We start from the raw sequence: 24,048 nt of genomic DNA on the forward strand, positions 1-24,048 counted from the left end.
TGTTTGTGATCAGCTGAGGGAGCTCAATGCTACAGATTCTTCTTACATTAAAGACCGAGTTGTTGGCTTGTTAAACAATTTTGTTTTCTATGATTTGATCTGGTATATTAGGGAAGACAAGCAAGAATCAACGTACAAGCCATAGGGTGGGTTTTTTTGTCTTGTAATGCAGTGTTCTCTACTTGATTGTTACTAGTTGCTTGCCTTCTAGAGTTTTTTAAAGAGTTTTTATATAAACACTTCTTTATTTTCATATCTTTCACAATTTGCTTCAGTGTAGAACATGTGGTTTTGCTATCTACTGTGCTTTATAAGGCCAGCTTGACTGTGGAGAAATAAGTGTGCTTAACATTGTAGGAAATACTGGATTCCCTTGCTGAGCTCTACTCCTTGTTACAAGAAGAGGATATGTGGGCTGGACTATGGCAGAAACGCTGTAAATTCCCAGAGACAGCAACAGCTATTGCCTATGAACAACATGGCTTTTTTGAACAGGTACACTCTTGATATTAGAAATGCTTTGAATAGTCCTGCTGTCAGAACAAATATACTGGTCAGCAAGAAGGTATTCTGAATATTAATAAACAACTATTTTTTAAAAATAAGAATTTATAAAAGTTTTCTTTCAATTTTTTTTTTAACAAAAGAATGTTGAGTTAATGTCTATATAGCAGATGGAAAAATAAAATTATTTGAATTTTATTTAGGCACAAGAAACTTACGAAAAAGCAATGGAAAAGGCTAAAAAAGAGCACGAACGGAACAATGCTTCCCCTTCTATCTTTCCTGAGTATCAGCTCTGGGAAGACCATTGGATTCGGTAAGACTTTAAAGCTGATGTAGAACAAGTATTTTTACCCTGCAATGGAAGTAAAATACCCTGCTGGTTTAAAGCATTAGTTATGAGAATAAACTTAGCTCAGATACAAGGGAAACTTAAAGGAATAAAAGATGCTATTCTTTTACTCTCTTAACAGATCCTCAGTAGTGAGTGTTGTAAAAATCTAGTTTCCTATTGGTGGAAACAAATTGGCGCTAAAATTTGTTTTTCCTATTTAAAATGGTTGTTCTGGGAAGCACAAAATGCAGCTCTACCCTGTTCACAGATTTCTGTATTATAACTGGTAATAAATAAATCAATAATAATAATAATAATAATAATAAAATCTTCCCATCTAGATAAAACTGTATTTTACCTTGCAAAACTATTCATAGACAAACAAATATGCAGATAATATTCTGATACACAACATTTAGAGATGTTTTATTCTTTTGGTAACCAAATACACAATGGTTTTGATTTTCTTAGTTGCTCAAAAGAATTGAACCAGTGGGAACCTCTGACAGAATATGGCCAGTCGAAAGGTCATATAAATCCTTACCTAGTACTGGAATGTGCATGGAGGGTCTCAAACTGGACTGCTATGAAGGAGGCTCTGGTGCAGGTGAGTGAGGGCTTTTTATGCTAATATTTACTTTCTTTGTTCATTTTACTGATTCAGTTTCCAACATGTCAGCATTAGGGTTCATTTCACAGACAGTGAATTGCTCTTTGGAAGTTTTTTTTGATGTCCAAGCACACAGCTGGGTATTTTGGTAGTTGAAGCATGTCGTTTCGACAGGCAAACTTAGTTCTAATTTCTATCTGTTTATATAGCTGTACTAAGTAAGAAATTTAGCCAGGGCAGGTGAAAGACATGGTGCATGGTGATTAATCATTAAAAACCAACAAATGCTTCCCACAGAAGTGTATGCCAGCAGGGATATGTGGAAAAACTTCAAGTGGGACCCTTGCAAGTATATGGTATTGTTTAAAATAAATTTAAAATAATACTGTATTGGGGAGAGATTTTTTTTTTTTTGTATTTTACACCTTTACAATTTGCAGTAAGTTTTGTGCTAGAGGTAAATATTTTAATGATTGTATAGACTTACAGATATATTTGTTCATGACAGAGGGTGCCAAGGCTTTGAGATGGCACTGCTAGTAGGAGTAGTTTCCTCTAAGTTCCTTGTTTGATGTTCTGTGGAATCAGAAAACTTGAGTTTAGAATTTTCTGATGTTTTAAGGTTTCCTCAGAAGCTTAATGCATTGATGAATATACTCAAAATATTTTTATATTTTAATGTAAAGTTTACTTCAGAACCATAAAATAATTTGAGTTGAAAGACTTCTAGAGGTCATCTGTTCCAATGCTCCATTCAGAGCAAGGCCCAAGTAGATCAGGTTGATTTGTCTAGTAGGGTTTTAATATCTGTAAGAATTGAGATGCCACAGCCTTTCTGGGCACATTCTGCATCTGAAGTAGCAGAAATGTGCCCTGCCTGTCATATGTTGTTTTAGAAACCAGCACATTAATAGTCAGCCTCAGTTAAAAACTGAGGAACCTGTGCATTGCAAGTGAGGTAGTTATCATCTTCGTTTGGTAATGGATGAAATGTATTGTTTCTACTTTCCTGCTATTGACCTTCCTGATTCATTATGAAGTTCATTATTGTGTTCTGCTTGTAATTCATTTTGCAGAACAACATGCACTTGTAAAACATTTAACCTTCCCTTTGTCCTTTCTTGGGTTTCACTCGTGAGACTCTGCTCTGTGCTATCCATGTGCTTGATAAATGAATGCTCCGTAAAGTTCTGGCTGTTAGAGAACAGTTTGAAGGCAGGAGGCATGGCACAGTACATATAGAAAATCACATTTTGAAATATTTAAATCTGGAAGATCTTTTTTTTTTCTGAGTGTTCATAAACATTTTTTGTGTGTGTGTTTAAATGGCTACATAAACATGCTGAAAATGACCCTCCATTTACTGAAAAGGCATGCCAGAAAATACGTGGGTAGATATTTTTATCTTAGAGGAAATTTTGAGGAATTCTTCCATGTGCAAAAAAAATGGCCATATCTAGGTAAATTCCTCCTTGTCCTCTCTTAAGCATCTTTCTTCCCAACTGTTTTAAGAACCATCCCATGTGAATAAGCTGGTGGTTATTGTGCTTGAGGTTGCAATAAAGTGTCAGGCTATGCAGCCATCTCGGACTTCCTGGGACAAATAACAGACTTCAGTGTTGGAGTCACCAGTAGAGTTTTCTGGGATTTCTCTTTATTTATTTATTTATTATATGCAGATTCACTGTTCTATGGAAGATTGAAAACTTCTTGGGTTTTTTTAAAATTTGAATGAAACCCTCTTTACACAGTAGGTAGAGTTGTTCATCTGTGATTACTTAATGTAGAAACATGAAGCAGATGAAAGTAATCTGAAAGGTGAGAATAGTGCATTAAATCACAAGTGCAAAGGAGCTTGTTGATCTTCATTGCACTGGTGCTATATAGTGTGACATTACTGGAATTACTCCGCTAAAGATGCCACTTTGGAATTAGGGGGTGAATTGCATATTTAAAATGGAATTTTACTGACAAAGCTCTGAGCAGAGCCTCAGGCATTGTTTTTTCATATTACAGAGAGAGAAACAGTCCCTCACTTAATTGGGGTTTATTGTTTCATCAGTTTACGTTTTGAACCAATACTTGCTGATTAAAAAGTATTACAAATTGGCAGTTGACTCTCTAGTTTCATAGTATTTGCAAAAGATAAAACATGACTGTGAAAAATGCCAAGCATCCTTTAATTCCAGTATCTTGCAGAATTTGATTCCTGTATACAAAATAACCTAACAGCATGCTTCATTGTGACAACTTAGTCCTGCATAATAAATACGCAGAGTTGTACATCTCTCTTACTTTCATCAAAATCAGACTGCATATTACATTTTAAAACAGTATTATGTTTATTCTTCTGTAACACTTTCTTTTGTCAGAAGGGAAGATAGCTGGATGCAGTCAGTATGTTTTGCTTTAAAGGCTGAACTATGAAAAAAGTGAGAGTTTTTTATTTAATTAAAAGTATTGTTGTCTTTTGGTGGAACCTAAATTAAGGGTGTCTGACCATCGCAACATTTGAAATAGAGTTTTTCAATATTTGTAGTACCAATGGTTCAAATTAAATAGGTGTCTCTAAAGATGGATTTTATCATTTATCAGCCCATATGAAGCCAAATCTGTAAGTAGCAAGCTGCATATGCTACAAAATATTATGTTATAGGTTATATTTATATTTAAATTAACTTATTTCATTCTTATAACAATTGGTATTTTGTGTCCTATTTAAGTGTGCAACTTCAGTGGCTAATTATAGAAATAATATTATTTGAGAAACCTTTAAAGCCTAAAATGAGAACTTTGTTTTACAGTATATTATAAATCTTGAGTTCAAACAGAATGAAATACATCATGTCTGACAGGTTCTGGTTTTGGAGATTTGCAAGTTCAGTAGAAGTGACAACCACAAGTACTGCTGATATGCTTTAGCTGCAGTTATATTAAATGAGATATTTTCGGTAATGAGGCATTTACTAGACAGCTAAGAAAATGCTGCTGCTGAAGCCAGTGGAGCTTTGGTGGCTCTGCTCAGATTCTTGTGAAAGTGTCAGGACACGTTTGCATCAATATTAGGATATGAAAGAATAATCGATTCTATGCTGCTATACTTGCTACTCCAGTTTTATTGATATTCTTTAATGTGACTGGTTTTTATCAAGTTGCATGATTGATTCACAAGAGAGATCAGAAAAGATAGCAAATATGTATCAGTTTTTGTAAATTTTCTTGAAACATTTTTAATAATCTGCCTATTAAAGTTGAGCTATTAAAATAGCAAGTGGCCTTTGATAGGGCCCAAGACTCATTTCCATTTGCTCACATTGCCATTGTGTTTAATGATCCAGTAGATAATGTAATAAAGGGAGAGATTATTTTCACTGTATAAGTGTAAGGTTGCTACCTGGCAGTTTCTCTTTGCTGGCTCAGACGTAAAAGTCAGTTGAGGATAACAGAAATAACAATTGTAATGGTTAAGATATAGTATATCAACAAGAAGATAATGCAGAGGGATTTCTGTGTTGCATATCAGTCCATAAAGGGTTTGGTGTGAAGCAGAAGAAAGAGAAGTGAAAAAGTTCTAGATTTAAGGCCTTCAGTGTCAGCTAGTGAGCATTGGTAAAGTGCAAGTTTACTGTAAAATACTCACAGAATTTAGTTGCTAGACAACTCAAGTACTTTGCTGTTTTTAGTTGCTGTATTTGTTCTGTTCCAGGATTTTAAGAAAATGGTTTGATTTTTTTTTTTTTTAATTATTTTAGCATTATGACCTGACTTTGCACCTGTATTTGGAAATTACTTTGACATAAATAGGAAGGTTAATTGCAGACAGGTTAAAAAATTAACTGTTTAGTCTCATAAACTTAGTAATGTCTTAGAGCAGGCAGTTAGGAAGTATAGAATCATAGAATGGTTAGGATCATCTAGTTCCAACCCCCCTGCCATCAGCAGGGACTTCTACTAGATCAGGTTGCTCAAAACCTCATCCAGCCTGGCCTTAAACACTTCCAGGGAGGGGGCATCTACAACTTCCTTGGGCAACCTGTTCCAGTGTCTGACCATCCTCACAGTGAAGAACTTCTTCCTAATATCTAATCTAAACCTCCCTCCCCTCTTTCAGTTTAAACCCATTTCCCCTGTTGTACAGGGACCAGATCCTTTTAAGTGAGAAGTTGACATTACTTGCTCTGGAGCCCCTGAAGCATTTCAGAGGTATTACACGTTACCTGCTGAGAAGCATCGTTGTTTCTTTATACAGGGTGGATTGGTTTGCAGTGAGCTTCATGCTCCTGTTGCAAGACTGCTTTCAGCTTGCTCAGCTGTCTCTGAGCTACGCTACAGTTGTCAGTGTAAAAATACCTGAGCAGCAGGTTGTATGCAGGCACTTGTGCTGAATTGGCAATTTATTTGCTAGCTTACCCTTGCCAATAACTTTAAGAGAACTGAAAGCCCTCTAATGACTGAAATGTTGATATTTTAGTATGATATTTTTAGAAATTGAGTTAATTTTTATAAAAAATAAAACTGGGTGTTTGTTTAAGAAGGCTTTAAAAAATAATATTAAAAAGTCTGCTTTTGAGTATGAATAATCTTTGCTGGTCTTTTTTCCATTTCATTACCAGGTGGAGTTGTGTTGTCCAAAGGAGATGGCATGGAAAGTGAATATGTACAGAGGCTACTTAGCGATCTGCCATCCCGAAGAGCAACAGCTTAACTTCATTGAGCGTCTGGTAGAGATGGCCAGTAGTTTAGCTATTCGAGAGTGGCGAAGGCTTCCTCACGTGGTCTCGCATGTTCATACTCCCCTTCTCCAGGTAAGAATAAAAAGTGTTTTATTGCCAGTTATTTTCCAGTAGCAGGTTTCAGGACTTTAGTAACTGTGAGCATAAAATATTTTACTGTGTAGTACTGATTGGTTTTTCATAATATTTTTTTGTTAGAAGTTGCAGAATGTGCATTTTGGTTCCTTTTAAAGTTTTTATAGTACCTGAATCCATTCTGTTTGTGGCATACAGAGGTAGCTATTTAAGAACTGATCAGATGGCTCACCTTCTTCTGTGGGCTAGCACATAATGCACTAAAGGTCTTGAACACTCAGTGGGTTTTGACGTCAGGTCTATTTTGGGTGGGTATATTAATTGCATTATGTTATTTGCAGAAGTGTTGAAATAGTCTCCTAAGCGTTCACTTCAGTTAAACGTGTTAAATGCATTATGGAATTTTGGCAACTGTAACATAGTCCTGTTTTTTTTTTGGGGGGGTTTTTTTTTTGGTTTTTTAATATCTGAGCTGTTTAATGCCCTGTAAGGGAAAAGTGTATTTAGAAATGCTGGTGTTTCTTCGAGGAGTAGCATTCTGAACAGACTGAGCAAGTTCTGAACATCCCTGTGCCTTAAGCATTAAGGTCAAAGGACTAACACTATAAAGGCTGTTGTTAGTGAAGGACTTCTCTGATGAGCAACTACTACCTTTAGGATAAATACTGTAGATTCTGGCCAATGTGAGCCTTACATTTTCTTTGTCATTTCTACATTATGTTGCTCAATGTTCTGAGTTGCATCAAGGAAAGGAAGTGGGAAGGAATCTAGTCTTTACATTAAGTATATGATATTTCTGATTGGACAGGAAGTTAATTGTGTACAACTTTTGCTGAAAAGGAGAATAGATTTTATTAGATAAACGAATGTGTGTACCTCAAAGCTTCATGCATTGGTCTTCAGCTTGATTACTTGTCCAGCTAGCTCAGTTAGCAGGTTCCGTTCAACATTGCATTAAAATCTTGTAGTATTGTAAAAAGAATTCCAGTGTTGAATCACATTGCTTCCCAGACTGAGAGGAGTTGTGGGTTGGGAAGAGTGATCTCTGCTCCCCTCAGCTAACGTGATGCAAGTGACAGGAAAGAAAATTTCTTTGGTCTGAGCGAGAGGCCATATTTCACTAGTGCTCCTTGTCTACATGTGGGTGCATGTAGTCCAAATTTGGCTGTGCTGATTGAAAAGGAGGTTACTGCTTCCAACTAATGAGTTCATTTTAGTCCCAGGCTGTTGTGGAGCACTCAAGTGAGTAGGTCAGATGGAAGATTTGAGTCAGTGGTAACCTCTGTCAGGGGCCTTTTGCTGAACTGAGAAGCTATGGACTGCTTAAATCAGAAGTAGGTGGAGCCCTATGGCCTTACTGGTTTGTGATCTGAAAGAGATCTATATGCATGGTGTCCTTCTAGTTATCAGCATTGTTCTCATAACAATCCTCACTGAAACCAAAACACAGTGGTTTCTAGCTACTGAGAAGAAAATTAACCCTATCCTAGCAAAAACCAGGACATGGACAAAAATGGACAAAGCATAAAGTTTTGAGAGAAGCTTGTTCCTGAAGTAGGGGCAGAATTCTGGCAATGAAGCAGTGAGCTGTCCTGTCCAGAATGAAATGAGGGACAGCTAATGAATTTGGAATTACAAGAACTGTAAAAACAAACAAACAAAAACCCTAATACCCTGCCAAAAACAAATAAAAAAACCCTGCCAGAAGTTGAGTATTATCTGATGTTAAGTAGTTTAATTCTTTGCCAAGATAATTTAAAACAGGGGAAGAAGTTCGTAACTTGAATTTAATACTGTCCTGTAAAATTACTGCAGTATATTGCACGACTTCTAACAGCACTGACGTTCAAACAAGCTCTCATGTGCATGTTTGAATCCTTGACTTACAAAAGATGAGTAACCTTCCAGTTTGATAACCCAGTGCATACACAGAGGATGGGCAAAGCTAACTGGTTTTGTGGACATGCTATTTTCCGTTTCTCTAAAGGAGTATGCTTGGAATAAGGAAAGTAAAAGATTACTTTTCTTTCATCCTTGCTAAATAGGTTCTTAGTGATTATTGAAATACACCATATTTTACCCCTCAAGTAATTAAATATTACAAGGTGAAGAATGTACCATTTTCCTGCATTTATTTAAGTGTAAACCAGTTTTAAGATGCTGTACACCAGATACAGCTTCATTTTTGCTTGTGAGAAACCTTTTATTTTGTTCATGCAGCATTGACAATTCAATCTCAAGAGGAGGTGTATTTAAATCCTGTACTTTTAGTCTAATTAAACGAGAATATGCAGTTTAATTATTATGTGAGATGAAGTAACACATATTACATGGTGAAAAATGCATGGCTTGTGTCCTTTGCAACTTCTGCACATATTTCACCATAACAAAAATGGTCTCCTGTTTCCTTTTGAGATGGTTGAAATGTCAACACTTACCCTTTTGTTTTATCTTAGATTTAATTATGTAAATAATTCATTTTGCAATTGTAAGAGAAGAGTTTTTGAGGGTAGATGTTACTGTCAAGAATAATTGAATGGAAGTAGGTGCCTAAAGTAATCTTAATAAAAACGGGATTTGGCCTTGAGATGTTTCCAGAAGCTTCTTGAAAATGAACCTTGTGTCCTCTGATTTGTATTCTATAGCTGCAGGCAGAGCGTGGAAGTGGGGCTGGGGCAGGATTGTGTTCAGTTTGTTTTGCAGTGTGTGATCTGGACAAAACATGCCATTCATTTATCACTTAAGTTGACTGTGTCCCTGTTTAGATGTCCTGATAAACATGTACTTGATGAAGATTAGCTCTTGTTACTATTGAGGGAATATTTGATCTATAGGGGAGAAATTCTGGAATATCCCAGTGCAACACAATCTGACATTTCACAGAATCACAGGGATTTCATACCAGGGATGCATTTCTTGAATGGACCATTGCTCAGACTGCTACGTAGAAATGCAGAGGACCTTGCTTTCTGAGATCTGTTTGATTTAGTGGCTTCTGTAATTCTGTTTAAGATCAGTAGCTTCACCTTGTGTGCCATGCCCAGTGTGATCCGTAAGTAACTAAGTCTGCATGATCCAGGTTACCTCCACTCAAATGACTGTACTTATGGGAGAGCTTACACAGCAGCCCATGTGTACCTTTCATTTTTTTAATAATATAAATTGATGCACCAGGTCAAGTGAATGAGCATGAAAGTTTTCTCCATGTTGAGAGGATGTTGTCAAGTAAATAGGTACAATGTTTAATTTGTTTGAGCTGATACCATACAACTAGAAGGCTTCTTGATGGAATTAGTTCCTTCCTGCTAAGTTTTCCCCAATATTTTGAGTTTTTCTTCCTCTAAGACTGGCAGTATCTGCAGCCTGAAAGGATTAGTATTGCTAAATAAAGTATTTAAATGCTTTCAGATATCAATTAAAACAAGCTTTTAATCTAATATATATATATCCCTCATGAAGAAATGATAAATTAGTCAATGACTGACAGAGGTACAAATGCAGCCATGAATTTGCACTGCTGTAATTACTTTTTCTAATATCAGTATGTGATTAAATACCTGTGAGAAAATTAAATTTATGTGATGAATGGGTGTAGGATGAAGGTTAAGCTATTGTGAGAGCTGATACTGAGATGATTGTAGGAAAATATTACTTTGTTTAATTTATTTTGTTTCAAGAGATTTCACTCCGTAAATTTGGACTGCCTTTTTTTTTTCTTTTTCTTCCAAATAGTTATCTTATTTGGTTGATTAACAATGAATGCAACTGTTATCTGCCAAGTGGTAGCTTAGAGAATACTACATTGGTTTTATTGTACTACAGGTAATTAAATTCCATTAAAGTTTGTGGGCCTTTTCTTCAGGTTGTTGAAGTTTTAACAAAATGTCTGCTGCCTTTAGTCAGTTTGAGACTACTGCCATCTTCTGTTTGTTCCTCTCATTAATTTGAGGACAGTAGATGTCAGTGAAAAACCATTCTTCACTCCAGTAACTTCTCAAAGCTAAGGTCTTTGCAGAATTATCTTGAAGTAACACCTTCAGGAGCATGTAGATAGTATTTCTGTACATTCAAGTTTCTATTAAGAAGTCAGATCATGGCCAGGGAATTTATACCAGTAAGTTCTGTTAAAATTTTTGTTTAAGATCAGTATTTTTACTTCATCCTTATATTTAGTACACTGTGTGTATATATACATATATATATATATATGTATTTACTTGTGTTTTTCTGTTATTAGGGTTGATGTAGTAAGTTCAAACCTGTATGCTAGAATTTAATTCTAACCTGTGGTTTTATTTAGATGAGTGTGGGGAAAAGAATGGGGGTGAAGAGAGAGTGTAGATTCCAGTAAACTCTTGCCTTTGGTGTTTGTTTTTGGGTTTTTCTTTTCCCTAAAAAAAAAAAAAAAAAAAGAAAAAAGTGCTTCTCAAAAGCCAGGCACTACCATTTGAGGGATAATTTTTGAAAGCATTTGCAGTTCAAAATAAAAGAAAGGATGAGGGAATTTTTAGCTTAATACTATGAAAGACAGACATGTCATAGTTGCACAAAGTTAAACCTAGCAAGCTAACCAGCAAGCTAACCCACAGTATTACAGGAAGAACACATTAGATCAGTAGTGCCTGTTGGCAGCCCAGTGATGTTAGGGCATTTAGGTTTTGTCAGAATGAGGCGTGCATGAAATAAACTGGCTGATACTTGTACTCCATCCCTGGAGAAGAAGGGAGCCTGAAGTTATGTAGGGACCTTTAGCAACCATGTAAGAAAGTTCCTTATGACACTTTTTTTTTTTAAAGTAATGTGTTTGTTTAAGACTAGTGACCCATTGGTATAGATTCTGTGCTGGTGATTCAGTGGATAAATTCAACGTTTCAGTCAATTACTAAAGTGTTGAATGCATCTCATGGATTTTTTTTTTTTCTATTTTGTTAATGATTAGATTGGTTAAAAGTAATTTATGAAACTAATAGACAGGTCCCTAAACCAGCATAAATAGTTGCATCTTTCCTTGATTATTTAGAGGTGGCATGATAGAGATCTTTCTCTTACAGTGAAATTGGCCAGCTTATTGTACTGTCCTTTATTATAATTTATGTTGTTTAACGTTTTCTAGGCAGCACAGCAAATAATTGAACTTCAGGAAGCAGCCCAAATAAATGCAGGATTGCAACCAACTAATCTGGGGAGGAACAACAGTTTACATGATATGAAGACTGTTGTAAAGACTTGGAGGAACAGGTTACCTATTGTGTCAGATGATTTATCCCACTGGAGCAGCATTTTCATGTGGAGACAACATCATTACCAGGGTAAAACTGCCTGGTCCAGCATGCATTCATCATGTAATTTTCCGGACAACACATTGTTTGAAATAAGTTTTTTGTGTTTGTGGTTTTTTTATTTAAACATGCAGGAATGTTGTTGATTTTGACAAGGTTTTTTTGTTTTTATTGTTTCCATTTAAGTGTTTCATTATCTTAAGTCATCATTTAATATATATTGCTGTATATTTAATTTCATTTATAATGACAAATATTTAATGTTTTGTTTCTAGCCATTGTAACTGCATATGAAAATAGTTCTCAACATGATCCTAGTTCCAATAACGCTATGTTGGGAGTTCACGCTTCTGCATCTGCAATTATCCAATATGGAAAGATAGCTCGAAAACAAGGGCTGGTCAACGTAGCTCTGGATATACTGAGTCGCATTCATACAATTCCAACTGTGCCCATTGTGGACTGCTTTCAGAAAATTCGCCAGCAAGTTAAATGTTATCTTCAGCTGGCTGGAGTCATGGGCAAAAATGAATGTATGCAGGTATGGTAGCTTTATCTCTGAAGTTGTTGTTGGAACTTGAAGGATTGCAGGGGCCATCAGATACGCTGGTTTAAAGAAACTGCCTGTATACAGAACAGGCCCTGAATTTTGTTGGCCATGTTATACTATGCATAGAGTGTTGGTTTAAGTAATGCTATTAGTCAGAAGCAGTTATTGTCCTCTTTAAACTGAATACTGTGAATATATTAAAATCAGCTGAATAAAAAGTGGAATTATGTTTTTTGAAATCTTACAAGATAGATGAATGGAAGGGACTTTGAAAATGATTTTATTTGCAATAGGAAGAAAAAACACTATTGTGAAACTAACTGACTCTCTAAGTCACTTTTGAGTATCTCATGAGTGATGGGTGCTGGCATACGGAAGTGAAATCCTGTGTGTTAAAAGGAAAGGAAAAATGTGATTGTAAAAAAAACCCACTCACGTATGATTATAAGGTCAGCAAACTGGGACCTTATAATAATGATATAATATAACATAATATAAATAATATAACCTAAAAAACAAGGTGGAAAAGTTAACCATTACCTGATGAATGTTGTCTATAGTATTTAATAGTTTTGCATAAGCAAGTGGAAACTTGAAATTGTTGTAAGTCCAGATTTTTTAAAGTGAAAGTTAAATACTAGAAACTCTTGCTATTTAAATTTGAAGAGAATATTTTTGCTATTTTTATGGCACTTTATTTTTAATAGAACCTTCCATTTTAGAGAGCTTTTCTCACCAAGTCTTATTTAACAGGGTCTTGAAGTTATTGAATCAACCAATCTGAAGTACTTCACCAAGGAGATGACTGCTGAGTTTTATGCATTGAAGGGAATGTTCTTGGCACAGATTAACAAGTAAGTATTTTGGGTGGAAGAGTCACTAGCACACATCTGAGAAAAATGCAGCTGAAGTGTTTCAATACATTCTTTGAGCAGGAAAGTTGTTCCATATGTTTATACCAGCCTAAAATTTGTTACGACTGTATAAGAAAGTAGAAGTATAGGTGAGAGTTCCTTTGCAATTTGAAGATGTAGTGGTTGGTGATATTTCTAAGTATTGTAGGAAAGAAGTAGTTAAAACAAACATTACACCAGTTCTTTTTTTAAAAGCTCTATATTTCAAGAGGTGGGATTGTAAGAGGCAAGGAGAATAGGTTTGTCCAAAGCTTTGGAGCTTTTTATTTTTTTTCTTTTCCTGCCCCCCTGGTTCTGTGAGTACTTAGTCAAACTAATGTCTGACTGACATCTTGGTGTAACTGACAAAAGGTAGTGTGTCATGCAAATGTATATAATAAAGATTATGTAATTAATGAATACTAGATGTATTTTTTTAATATGCTTTGTGCATATGAGGTACTTGAATATAGGACATTACAATGTCTGAAGAGTTTATGAAGGTTTTTTCATATTACTACCATGGTTTCATTGCAAATCTGAGAGATGCTTAACCTCTACAGTGAATTGTGATGAAAATAAATCAAACACAAAACAAAGGAAAAGTTGTTTATCAATAAAAGTACTTTCATTGGCAAAAATCCCCAAATCTGTTCATTCAGTAATCTTTGTTTTATATCCCTCTTAGTGAAGTGTTCTATATAAATTATTATTCATGACCAACAGAAATCCTGTTTTGTGTAATTAAAAAATGAAACATTTTATATGTGATATTTTAGTTTCCAAAAGTATTTGTGAAATATCATAAAGATCAAGTGTTTGTTTTTGAACAGCTATGATCTGTTTTGAATGCCTATAATCTGTTTATTTTAAAACTAACTATACCTCTGTGTTTCTCTCATTTCTGTTTCATTGTTCATTGCATGTGTCCCCTTAATAGCTGCAATTGGTCAAGGCATAGAAAATGAGTGGTGGCAGAGTTCAGACTACTTAGACAAATTTGGTGTGTCATGCAATATGGAAATGCAACACTCATTTCACATAATTGGATTGAAAAGATTAATGTGGTGCGCATTGCAGACATTTTGCATTGCAGCAATTATAAACACCTAGGTGCAAGCCTTGCTTTCACACAACTATTTTTGCAATATTTTTGCTTTATGCTGACAGGCGTCTTACTGTTTTGAGGAAGATCTTTCTTTAATTCAGTAAACAAATACTTCAGCAGTCAAATTTTGTTTGATGATGCCAAAAAAAGCCGTTCAGATTTCAACAGCTTTTTGGTATGCACGGTATTTAATGGCAGTATTGCTACATGTTACATATGAGTGGATAATTCCTTTACAACTACATTGTGGACACTTAGGGAATGAAATCCATCAGGTTTTAAGGTGTATACTGCAACCTCACATAGCAATTGAAGTCAAGAAATGATGTATATCTTCTGTGGATACAAGAGAGAATTTTAAATAGGCTGAATGTAATTACTTTGATGGAAAGTGCAGTGGGCTTTTTTTATGGCTGTAAGCAAGCATAGTTTCAACTGAGGCGTAAAGAGAAGAAAGTGTACCTCCCTCCATCTCTTCATCTTTTTTTCTTTAAAAACAAAATGCAGATAAAGTAAAAGGCAGCTAAACTGTCTCTATTTGTTCTTTGAGGGTAAAATGGATAAAGATTTCTGTTTGAAACATGGTTCTAATGTACCTACTGTTTCTTAATCTTACCAAAAAACATACAGGCATTTTTTAGCACCGCAGCTGAGGTCAGGAATTTAGGAAGGTTACAGTTAGGAACAGTGGCAGTGTTGAACCTGAGAATGTGTGACTACTGATTACCTGTGTGTCACCTAAATTGGAAGTTAAAGGTCACCTCTGCTCTTGCATTTCCTTGTGCTGCCCATTTGCCGAGCAAGGTGATAGAAACCATTTTTAAAAAGTCATCACAGGTGTCAGGAATGATGGATTGTAGAGAAGGAGAAAAGAAAACCAACTGAAAAGTTCCCTTTTTATAAAGGAGTAGTAGTGATACAGTCATCTATCAGACTGCTGCTGTGCTAGTTCACTTCAAAACCTTGATCTAGGGTGCAGAAAGCCTCTGAAAGCAAGTAGCGTATTCATGTAACATAGAAACTGATACAAACTTTGACAGAAAAAGTTGCTTTCCTTTTTATAGTTTTATCTCAATAGGTAGTCATTTTAATTTATCACTATAATCCTCTAAACTAATATTTTTATATTAAAAAATACCTTACAGTTAATTTAAAAAAAAATTAGTCAAACAAGATTGTTACTTTTGTATGAATTATTTCAGTGCTTATTCTGTAAGGGAGAAGTGCAGCACTTTCTATTAGTAGAGAAACTTGGAATGCTTTAAAAGTTTCTTGATTTCAGTAATGTGTATGTGACTTTTCTCATTCTTTATTTTTATGTCTGAAAAGCTACATGGATTCAAGGGCTGTATATGTGTGTGTATATATAGGGATGAATCATGCCAAATCTTGAGCTAGGAACACCTGAGGAAACCTAGAGAAGACTTCAAAAGTATCAAACAAATAATCTTTTGGTTACCAAGAACTATGTAATTAATTGTCATATTCCTTCTCTTTTCCTGTTGAAAAATAAACTTTTAAAGTTGTTGGGGTGAGGAACTGACTTTTCCAGATCACGTTGATTGTAATTTTTTTTTCATTACTTTGGTGGGAGAACAGCTAAGTAAGATGTAGTCCTCAAAAAGATGGCTAATATAACATCTTCCCAGTGTTGCTTTTTCTTACACCTGTTTTTGCTGAGCAGAGAAGCACTTCTTAAGGCATTTGTTTCTGCTGTTCTTGTGTTATCATTTGTTTTTCTTTCTCCCAGTATCTTTCTCTATTCCTTGAGCTGCAATTACAGTGCACTAGAAGTTTTAAAATATTTTTTCAGGGAGTATCTGGAGATCTTAGACACTTAAGTAATTGTTTCTATTATAAAGCATTTACTTTCCTAGGTGTTGAACGTTAAGGAAAGCTAGGACAAAACAGTTGCAAGAATTAGTGAAGAGCTTAATGGAAAAAATTCATTGAGTAATAAGAAATTAATTGAGTACACTATCAGAAATCTGACTTACAAAATTTAGTCACTTTTTCTTATTATAAAACTAATATTCTTGTCACAATGCAGGTCTGAAGAAGCAAACAAAGCTTTTTCTGCAGCTGTGCAAATGCATGATGTGCTAGTGAAAGCATGGGCAATGTGGGGTGATTATCTGGAGAATATCTTTGTGAAAGAACGTCAGCTTCACCTCGGTGTGTCTGCTATTACTTGCTACCTGCATGCGTGTCGTCACCAGAATGAGAGCAAATCAAGAAAATACTTAGCAAAGGTATGATCTGGATGTTTAAAAAAGAATTGGAGCCCCCCCCTTCAGGAAAGACTGTGATAATGTTCAATGCCCATATATGTGCAATTAGAAAAACAGCAATTACTGATGGAAAGCTTTAATTTAGATTGAAAGTCTGCATATGGTTGCTGTTGTGTCATTGCATGTAAGTCATGATGGGTTTTTCTACTTCATTAGCATGTCTTGTTTTTTTTAAGGTGTGGAACCTCTTTGTGGGAGAAAGGGTACAAAACACATTCAGCAGTTCTAATATGTAATACAGTGAAATATTTGCAGAAACACATCCTTTGGTGTTTTATAAAGTAATATAATTTGATTTCTGTTAACCATTACTACGGGTAATTGATAGTAACATTTACCACAGAATTGCATTTTATTCCAAATAGGCTTTTTCTATGAATTTTTACTCTAATTCAACAATTTCAGCCAAAGTTCTTTGTGTTATTTATTTCTCAGTTTGGGGATATTTATGTTAATCTCTCTCATGAAGAGAAATTAAAAACTGATAGCAGACTGTGGAAGACAATCTATTTTGAACATGAAACAAACACAGAAAATATTTTTTTAGACTAAAGGTGGCCTTCATAGCACTCTGAAGTTTATTATTCTCCCTGCCTGGTTGCATAACTGTTAGTGATTTTTCGTCAGTACTTAATATAGTTGCATTTAAATTAAATTGTGGAAAAAGCATCATTACGGGTGGACAGTTAAAATAATTTAAATCACCCAAAGTAATACTCAAGCTCTTGCTTCAAAGTTAATTTATCTGAATAGCATATTTTAGATTCTATAAACATGCCTCATTTTCCACCATTTCCCCCCCCGCCCCCAACCGAGAACCTGAAGAATTTGTGGAATGCAGACACCTTCACTGGCTTTTTTCGATCTTGTTTCATAGCAAGTAGTACACTTCCATTTATTTTTTACATCTTTTAAATATTATTTCTAGGGGAAAAATGACATTTTCCAGTCATAATGAATGTAAGTTCTTGTGTCCAAGGAGGCTTTGACACTTACAAGGACTCCACTCTCATACTAATGAAATATCTGTGTTTCTTTTGTGCATCATATGATTGATATTAAGCCCTAAGATGTCATCTTGAAATTCTGTTTTAGGTTCTCTGGCTGCTGAGTTTTGATGATGATAAGAACACGTTAGCAGATGCTGTGGACAAGTACTGTATTGGTGTCCCACCCATTCAGTGGTTGGCCTGGATTCCACAGCTGTTGACATGCCTGGTTGGCTCAGAGGGCAAACTCCTTCTGAACCTCATTAGTCAGGTACAAAAGATAATCACTAATTCTTTATTGTCTGTAATGTTTGTTTTCAAGATGAGATACAAATATCTTTGTATTTTGAAGCAAATTAAGAAAATGCCAGGCTTTAAAAATGCTATTGTTTGCAGCTGTTGATGAGTTTAAAAAATGCTAATTTCTCTCTATAAGTAGAATATTTTAAATTTCGGAGTGTTACTTAATGAGATCAAATCCAGTGAAATTGTGTGCCATATGTGCATGAGGCATTATAGCTTTCCCTCTGGAATTCTATTTATTACATTTTTGTGAACATTATAGAACACATTTAGAAATATAAATTTAAATGCTTGTAACATATGAGTCCAGATAAAAAATTGTTAGCTTTAATGACTGAAGGGCAAACTATTTCATTAGTGCTTTGTTTTTTATTAGACTTGATTTTTAAAACACAAGGCTCTGTTGCCATCAGAAATCTTTACCAGAGCTTCATAAATTTTCACATTGGAGTTTAGCATGACAAATAAGGATAAGGTTTAGGGAGTTAGATGAAGAAACTCGCTTCCTGGGTTTGTACCTCTGAACTGACAGATGAGAATTTTGATTAATCTTGCTTTGGGATTTTGAGATTTTACTGCCTGTTGCTGTCTGCTCTGAAGCAGAATCTAAGAACAGAACATAGCCTGTGTCTCAGTATACAGTTGGTTTAAGCACGTCTGTAGACTAAAGGAAAATAAGTGACAGATTTCTGTTAATGTGTTTTTTAGATACTATTTCGTAATTGAAACAGGGTGAACAGGGTTCAAATAACTTGTCTTCAGAGATGTTAACTGTTCATGGACTAACTTTGGTTCTGTTTTAGCATGTGCACAACCTGGAAGCATTTCAATGTTTGTTCATTCAGGTTAATGTAAAACACTTGTGAGGCCCTATTAATGTACAGGTGACCAGATGAAGCTCCCACAGTAGCCTGTACTCCAGGCCACTTCTGTTGCAGTACTCCACTGTTTCCTCAGAAATGACAAAGGACAACTGCTGTGCTGAGTTCCTCACAGTATTCTTCTTTCCTTCCTTCTACTCTTGAGATACAGACTCGATGTTCCATGTGGGTCCTTTCCAACTCAAGATATTCTATGATATCTAGTTCCATTGACACTATCTCTTATCTTTGCTTTTTCGAGGCTCTGAGAATGTGTATTTTTGTGGAGAGAGAATATGTCCATGTGTGTTTGCATGTGCATTGATACTTGTGTACATAAATTTAGATGAGTATGTGTGTGCATATGTATACATATGTTTCCTTCCCTCTCACTCCATAAAATTAAAATGGAACTTTGAAGAGACCATGCGCTCAAACATCTTAAGAAAGCAAAGTAGCTAAGGCAAAATTTCTGATGCATATGGCTTGGCGTTGTCTTGCAACACCAGTGTGCTCAGCTGTCTTCTGACAGCAGACGGAAACAACTTACTTCAGTGAGTTGTAGACACTTTTTATTTGTTGAGAAATTTTTAAAGTGAGTGCCTACTTGGGAGTTCTACTGTAGTTGGTGCTTAGGCTCATAAACATTACAGGTAGTTTATCTTGCTTTTGAACTTCAGGTCTATAGAAGGAATATAAAATTAAAAAAATACCAAATTTTATGTGTTTCTAATTTAAAATTATAAGTTTGCAGAAGTACTAAAACTTAAACCTTACACTTTTCTTCAAATAATTTACTCTTGAATTACAACATGAAGCATATGTGTGTCAGGTTAATAATCTGCCATAAATATCATTACTGACAGTTAAATGCCATTGTAAAATTTCTTCTGCTTACCATACCTATTTGGATGGAGGAAGAATCCATGATTTAGTAAAACTGTGACTGGAGAAGCCTCTAATCATGTCTTAAGATGTGCTCTATCATGGGTAGTACTTAGGCACATGATTTATTTCCTTTAATAGCTACTGAGATTTACAGATTTTAAAGGGGATGCTGAATGTTCATCTCGCTTAAGCTTTTTTTTTTTCTTTTTTTGGAAGCCTTTTTTTTTTAATAATAGGTATCCTCTTACATTAAGTGCCACAATTAGGTGGAGTAAAGTTACCCTCTAATGGGCCTTCTTATCAAGTATCACAGGGCTTGCTGGGAACTGTGGCCTAATTTAAAGACTAACCGCTGTCATTATGTTGGTTTTTTTCCATAATGTACATGAGTAAGATCTTTGAGCTGGCCCAGCTGGTACTTTGGCATTATGCTGTTTTCAGGTTTATTAGGCAATATGATCTGCAAGCTCTAATTAGGTAATGCCTTAACAGTGTGTGTAGGGAGTTACCATTTCATCCTCTTTGGGTTTCTGTTACTGGAAGAATCTTTAATTTCCTAGTTTTCCATAAGCTTCTTTTTAAAATAAGGACCTGATTATTACTGAATTGCCCTCATTAACAAAGTGAATCTGTACATGTTGATCTGATCTACAGACAGTTTTCCTTACCTGAGAAATATGTATATGTGTATCTCCAAATAGGTGGGGAGAGTCTATCCCCAAGCTGTCTACTTCCCTATCAGGACCCTCTACTTGACCTTGAAGATAGAACAACGAGAGCGCTACAAAAGCGGTGAGCTTGATAATGATCAAGTTGTTTGGGCTTTTTGTAACTTGGTTATTATTTTGAGTTTCAACTGATTTTACTGAGAAAATAGATTCTCTATAAAACAAACCAACTTACCAGGGCAAAGAAAAAAATTCTTTATAAACTCTGCTTGCATTTGATTCTGTGAAGTTAAATCTACAGCTGACTTGAGCTAAATCCTTCATTCTCATGTCACCTTAATTATTAAGTCGTATGTTCTTTACTGGATTTTTTTATCTTTAAAAATTGGTGGAGATGTAGAAGATTCTTGAATTACAAATACAGAAGAGCATCACATTTCTCTAAGATGTTCTAGTCTTAATTTTGATTGGAAGTATGAACCATGCAATATTCAGTTTCTTTTCAAATGAGTTCATGTAACTCAAGTGAGGTAAACTGCTTTCTTTGAATAATCTGTACTTTAATGTCTCTATAATAACTTCTTATGGTGAATTTTCAAGTAACATAAGCATCTAATTTTACACAAAATAAAATAAATTTTGACTTTGAAGAAATGTTTGGGAGGTGGGGAGAACATTGAGCAACTTGCACAACACCTTTTTTTCCCAAGGTGTCCTACTTAGAATTGTTATGTCAAACAATTCCACAGAATTTAGTTGTTCTTTTGTCCCATAAAATAGTCCCAGGAGAGTTATTTGAAGAACTGTATTCGTTGTTACAAGGTGCATTGTTTATTTAATTTACCTTTTCACTTGAGAATTGATACACTAAATTTCTGCATAAAATTTTGAAGGGCACTAATGAAATAATGTCTTATTTTTCTTTGGGTGCTCCTTTGGAGAAGATGCCCACATACCACAATACTTCACTACATAGATATCCAGTGACAGAGGTTTCTGTGACAAATTCTTGATGTTGCCAAAGGCATATTTAGTGACAACCAGTAAAATACTTTCCTGTAGGTTCTGCCACAAGCTACTGCTCTGTCGGTGGGATCAGTGAAGTAGGGGGATGTCATCTGATAAAGCAAAACTCTGTCCTTAATCACTGTCTGATGTGGCATTACAAATGAAAGAGTTCAGGTGTGCCAAAAGATAGAGTGTGTTGTTGGCACCAGTGTGTTTATTCTTCAGTTATGTTTGAAAAATCTCCCCAAAAGGGAGGGAAGGAAAACCCCCATAATTTAAATAATTTGATTCTGTATGAAACAATGTCAGTTACTTCAAGACCATGGTTTGGTAGTATAAAAGCTGAGGCTACACTTCCTGTGTATTTTTGAAGAGTGTTTATATTGCTCTAACTTTGTGATGTCTGTACACTAGAACAGCATTTGGAGCAGAGTTTTCTTTCTAAAAAACAAATTTTCTCTCTAAAAACCAAATTTTCTCAAATTTTCTGAAAGTTGATAGGTAATACATGATTAATACTTAGCGCAAATCTAAAGCAAATTCTTGGGACGGTTTCTTTTACTTCATGCAAGCATGTATCAAGTTTATGAAAGGTAATTTTTATCTTTCAAAATTTTGTACTTTCCAGATTCTGGGCAACAACAGCCAAGTTCAATTGGAAATCAGTCCCACTCTGCCTCAGATCCTGGGCCAATCAGAGCCACTGCACCAATGTGGCGATGCAGCAGAATTATGCATATGCAGCGAGAATTACATCCAACACTTCTATCTTCTCTGGAAGGCATTGTAGATCAGATGGTCTGGTTCAGAGAGAATTGGCATGAAGAGGTATTTGGCTTTAATACACTTTCATATGTATGGATCGTCTAAGGAAAAGTTAACTGCAAAATATTTATCTAGAATTCTTAAACAATAAAACATAAGCATTTGCTTTGATTAGTTAAGGAGCTTAGTTATTTCTGGAATCAATACAGAGGTTTCCCATAACCACCAGTAATTTGATGTATGCTTCTAGGATTTAAGCTGTTATTAGTGCTAACTGAAAATTGGTATTCTTACACGAAGTTTCACAGATACTGATTTCCTTCTTGATCTGGTGGTCTGTGACAGGCGATGATTATTGTCCAAGATTTGAATTTTAACAAGAGAGCAGATAGACATGCCACTCCACTTTTATTATTTGCCTCTGGAAGCGTCAGGTTATTCTATCCTGTCTGTCTAGCACAGTGTTTGTTTGAAGAAGGATTCCTCATATCACATAGTTTTCTAATGTATCACAAAATAGGAAATCGAAAACTTAGCTGTTGTTGAAAAAGCAAGGTATGCTCTTTGATCCAGCATTTCCTGTGCTCAGTTTGTGCAGTTGCGGTGCTAATAAGAATCAGAACTGTCATTCTGACTGACCCTCTGGTGCAATTTAAAAATACTGTTTTAAATAAATGTTTCTGGGAGGACAACTTTACTATATAAAATGCAGTTTGGGAGTAAATATTTGGTGTCAAATCAGAAGGCCTAATCTTCCTGACTTCTTTGTTTTTTGTTTTTTTTTTAATCCTTAGGTTCTTAGACAACTGCAGCAGGGCTTGGCGAAGTGCTATTCAGTTGCCTTTGAGAAAAGTGGAGCCGTTTCAGATGCCAAAATAACTCCTCATACACTAAATTTTGTCAAGAAGTTAGTCAGTACTTTTGGAGTAGGTCTGGAGAATGTCTCTAATGTGTCCACCATGTTTTCTAGTGCAGCCTCAGAGTCACTAGCTAGGAGAGCACAGGCAACAGCTCAAGATCCTGTGTTCCAGAAGTTGAAAGGGCAGTTTACAACAGGTAAATGTTTAAAATGTTTTTTTTAAATGTTACTTCTCATCTCCAGAGAAATTTCCCCCAGAAAGCTCAACAGTGAAGGCATTCTACTTTTTTATTCTTCTTCCAATATTCTTTCTGAGAGAAAATATAGAAAACTGCACCTTTGTGTCATTCACCAAACCTGAAATAGTTTATTCCAGTCTTCTGTGGAGTAGTAAAGATAATTCAGGTGAAAACCAGACCTCAACATGGAGAATGAGTATATTGCTGTATTTTTAATACCTAAAACTGTGGTCAAATCACATATGTGTTTAAAGATAAATTAGATTATTGCACTATGATATTTTTGCAATTTCCATAGAACTGCCTGCTATAGATAAGGGACAATAATGATCTTTATTTTATGGTAATGCCAGAATTTAATGAAGTTTTCACCCCAGTACCCCAAACTTGGCTATATCATTTGAAGTCTTTTGAAACAGCCTACTTCTGATAAGTAAGATAACTTTAGTATTTTGGATAACTAGATTATAAAAATCCTATTACACAAATTTATATCATTGTTAGGTAAATTGAATCAATAACTTTAATCAGATCTAATAAAAAAGATACTTAAGGGAAGTAGCTTTTTTGCTTAATTTGTTTTCTCTTTTATTGGCGGAGTTACGTGTTTGAGTGTCTGATGTTGATTTAGAATTCTAAGAAAAGCTTGTGTACAGTAGAGGGTGGTTTTGATATATTTGATGAAAAGTGTTAAGACCATGCAGCTACATATGACAAAAGATGACATTGATTGGCATCAGTGTTGTGGATTGCCAGGATTTTGAGTTTTCCATAAATTCCTATTTAAACTACATCAGCTTTTCCTTAAAGATAACAGTAGAATTAGATGAAAATTAATAGTTAAGTGTAGGTGTTTTTTTAACAGAAGAATTAAAACTTATTAGTTGTTCAAAACTGGAAAGGTAGAATTTTTTGTGAAGACCTGGTTTTTCAGCTTTTTCTGAATCTGCTTTTCTCTTTACTGGGACTCTGACTTAGATGATTCTGGTATGAGTTAAAACTCTTATCAGCTTAGCTTTTATAGTAATTTAAAAAACATCCTCTTTCCACATCGAGCCGGTTCCTCTGCGAAAGTGAATCTTACATTGCAAA

At 35.1% G+C, this 24,048-nt stretch overlaps 1 protein-coding gene across 1 annotated transcript in view; it reads left to right on the forward strand.

Annotated features, from left to right (window-relative positions):
* LOC104522270 (transformation/transcription domain-associated protein-like) overlaps positions 1–22,914 on the forward strand; it is a gene marked incomplete at its 3' end in the record, with an annotated part of 76,293 nt that extends 53,379 nt beyond the window's left edge. The window contains 12 exon segments of the mRNA XM_029084157.1: positions 358–495; positions 708–820; positions 1,310–1,445; positions 6,062–6,253; positions 11,370–11,565; positions 11,811–12,076; positions 12,839–12,939; positions 16,137–16,338; positions 17,473–17,637; positions 20,119–20,209; positions 21,722–21,921; positions 22,653–22,914. Of these exon segments, the coding sequence (XP_028939990.1) occupies positions 358–495; positions 708–820; positions 1,310–1,445; positions 6,062–6,253; positions 11,370–11,565; positions 11,811–12,076; positions 12,839–12,939; positions 16,137–16,338; positions 17,473–17,637; positions 20,119–20,209; positions 21,722–21,921; positions 22,653–22,914 (2,062 nt within the window).
* Between the last annotated feature and the right edge of the window lie 1,134 nt (positions 22,915–24,048).

The sequence above is a fragment of the Antrostomus carolinensis genome, unplaced genomic scaffold, assembly GCF_000700745.2.
Source record: "Antrostomus carolinensis isolate BGI_N321 unplaced genomic scaffold, ASM70074v2 scaffold14173, whole genome shotgun sequence".
NCBI lineage: Eukaryota > Metazoa > Chordata > Aves > Caprimulgiformes > Caprimulgidae > Antrostomus > Antrostomus carolinensis.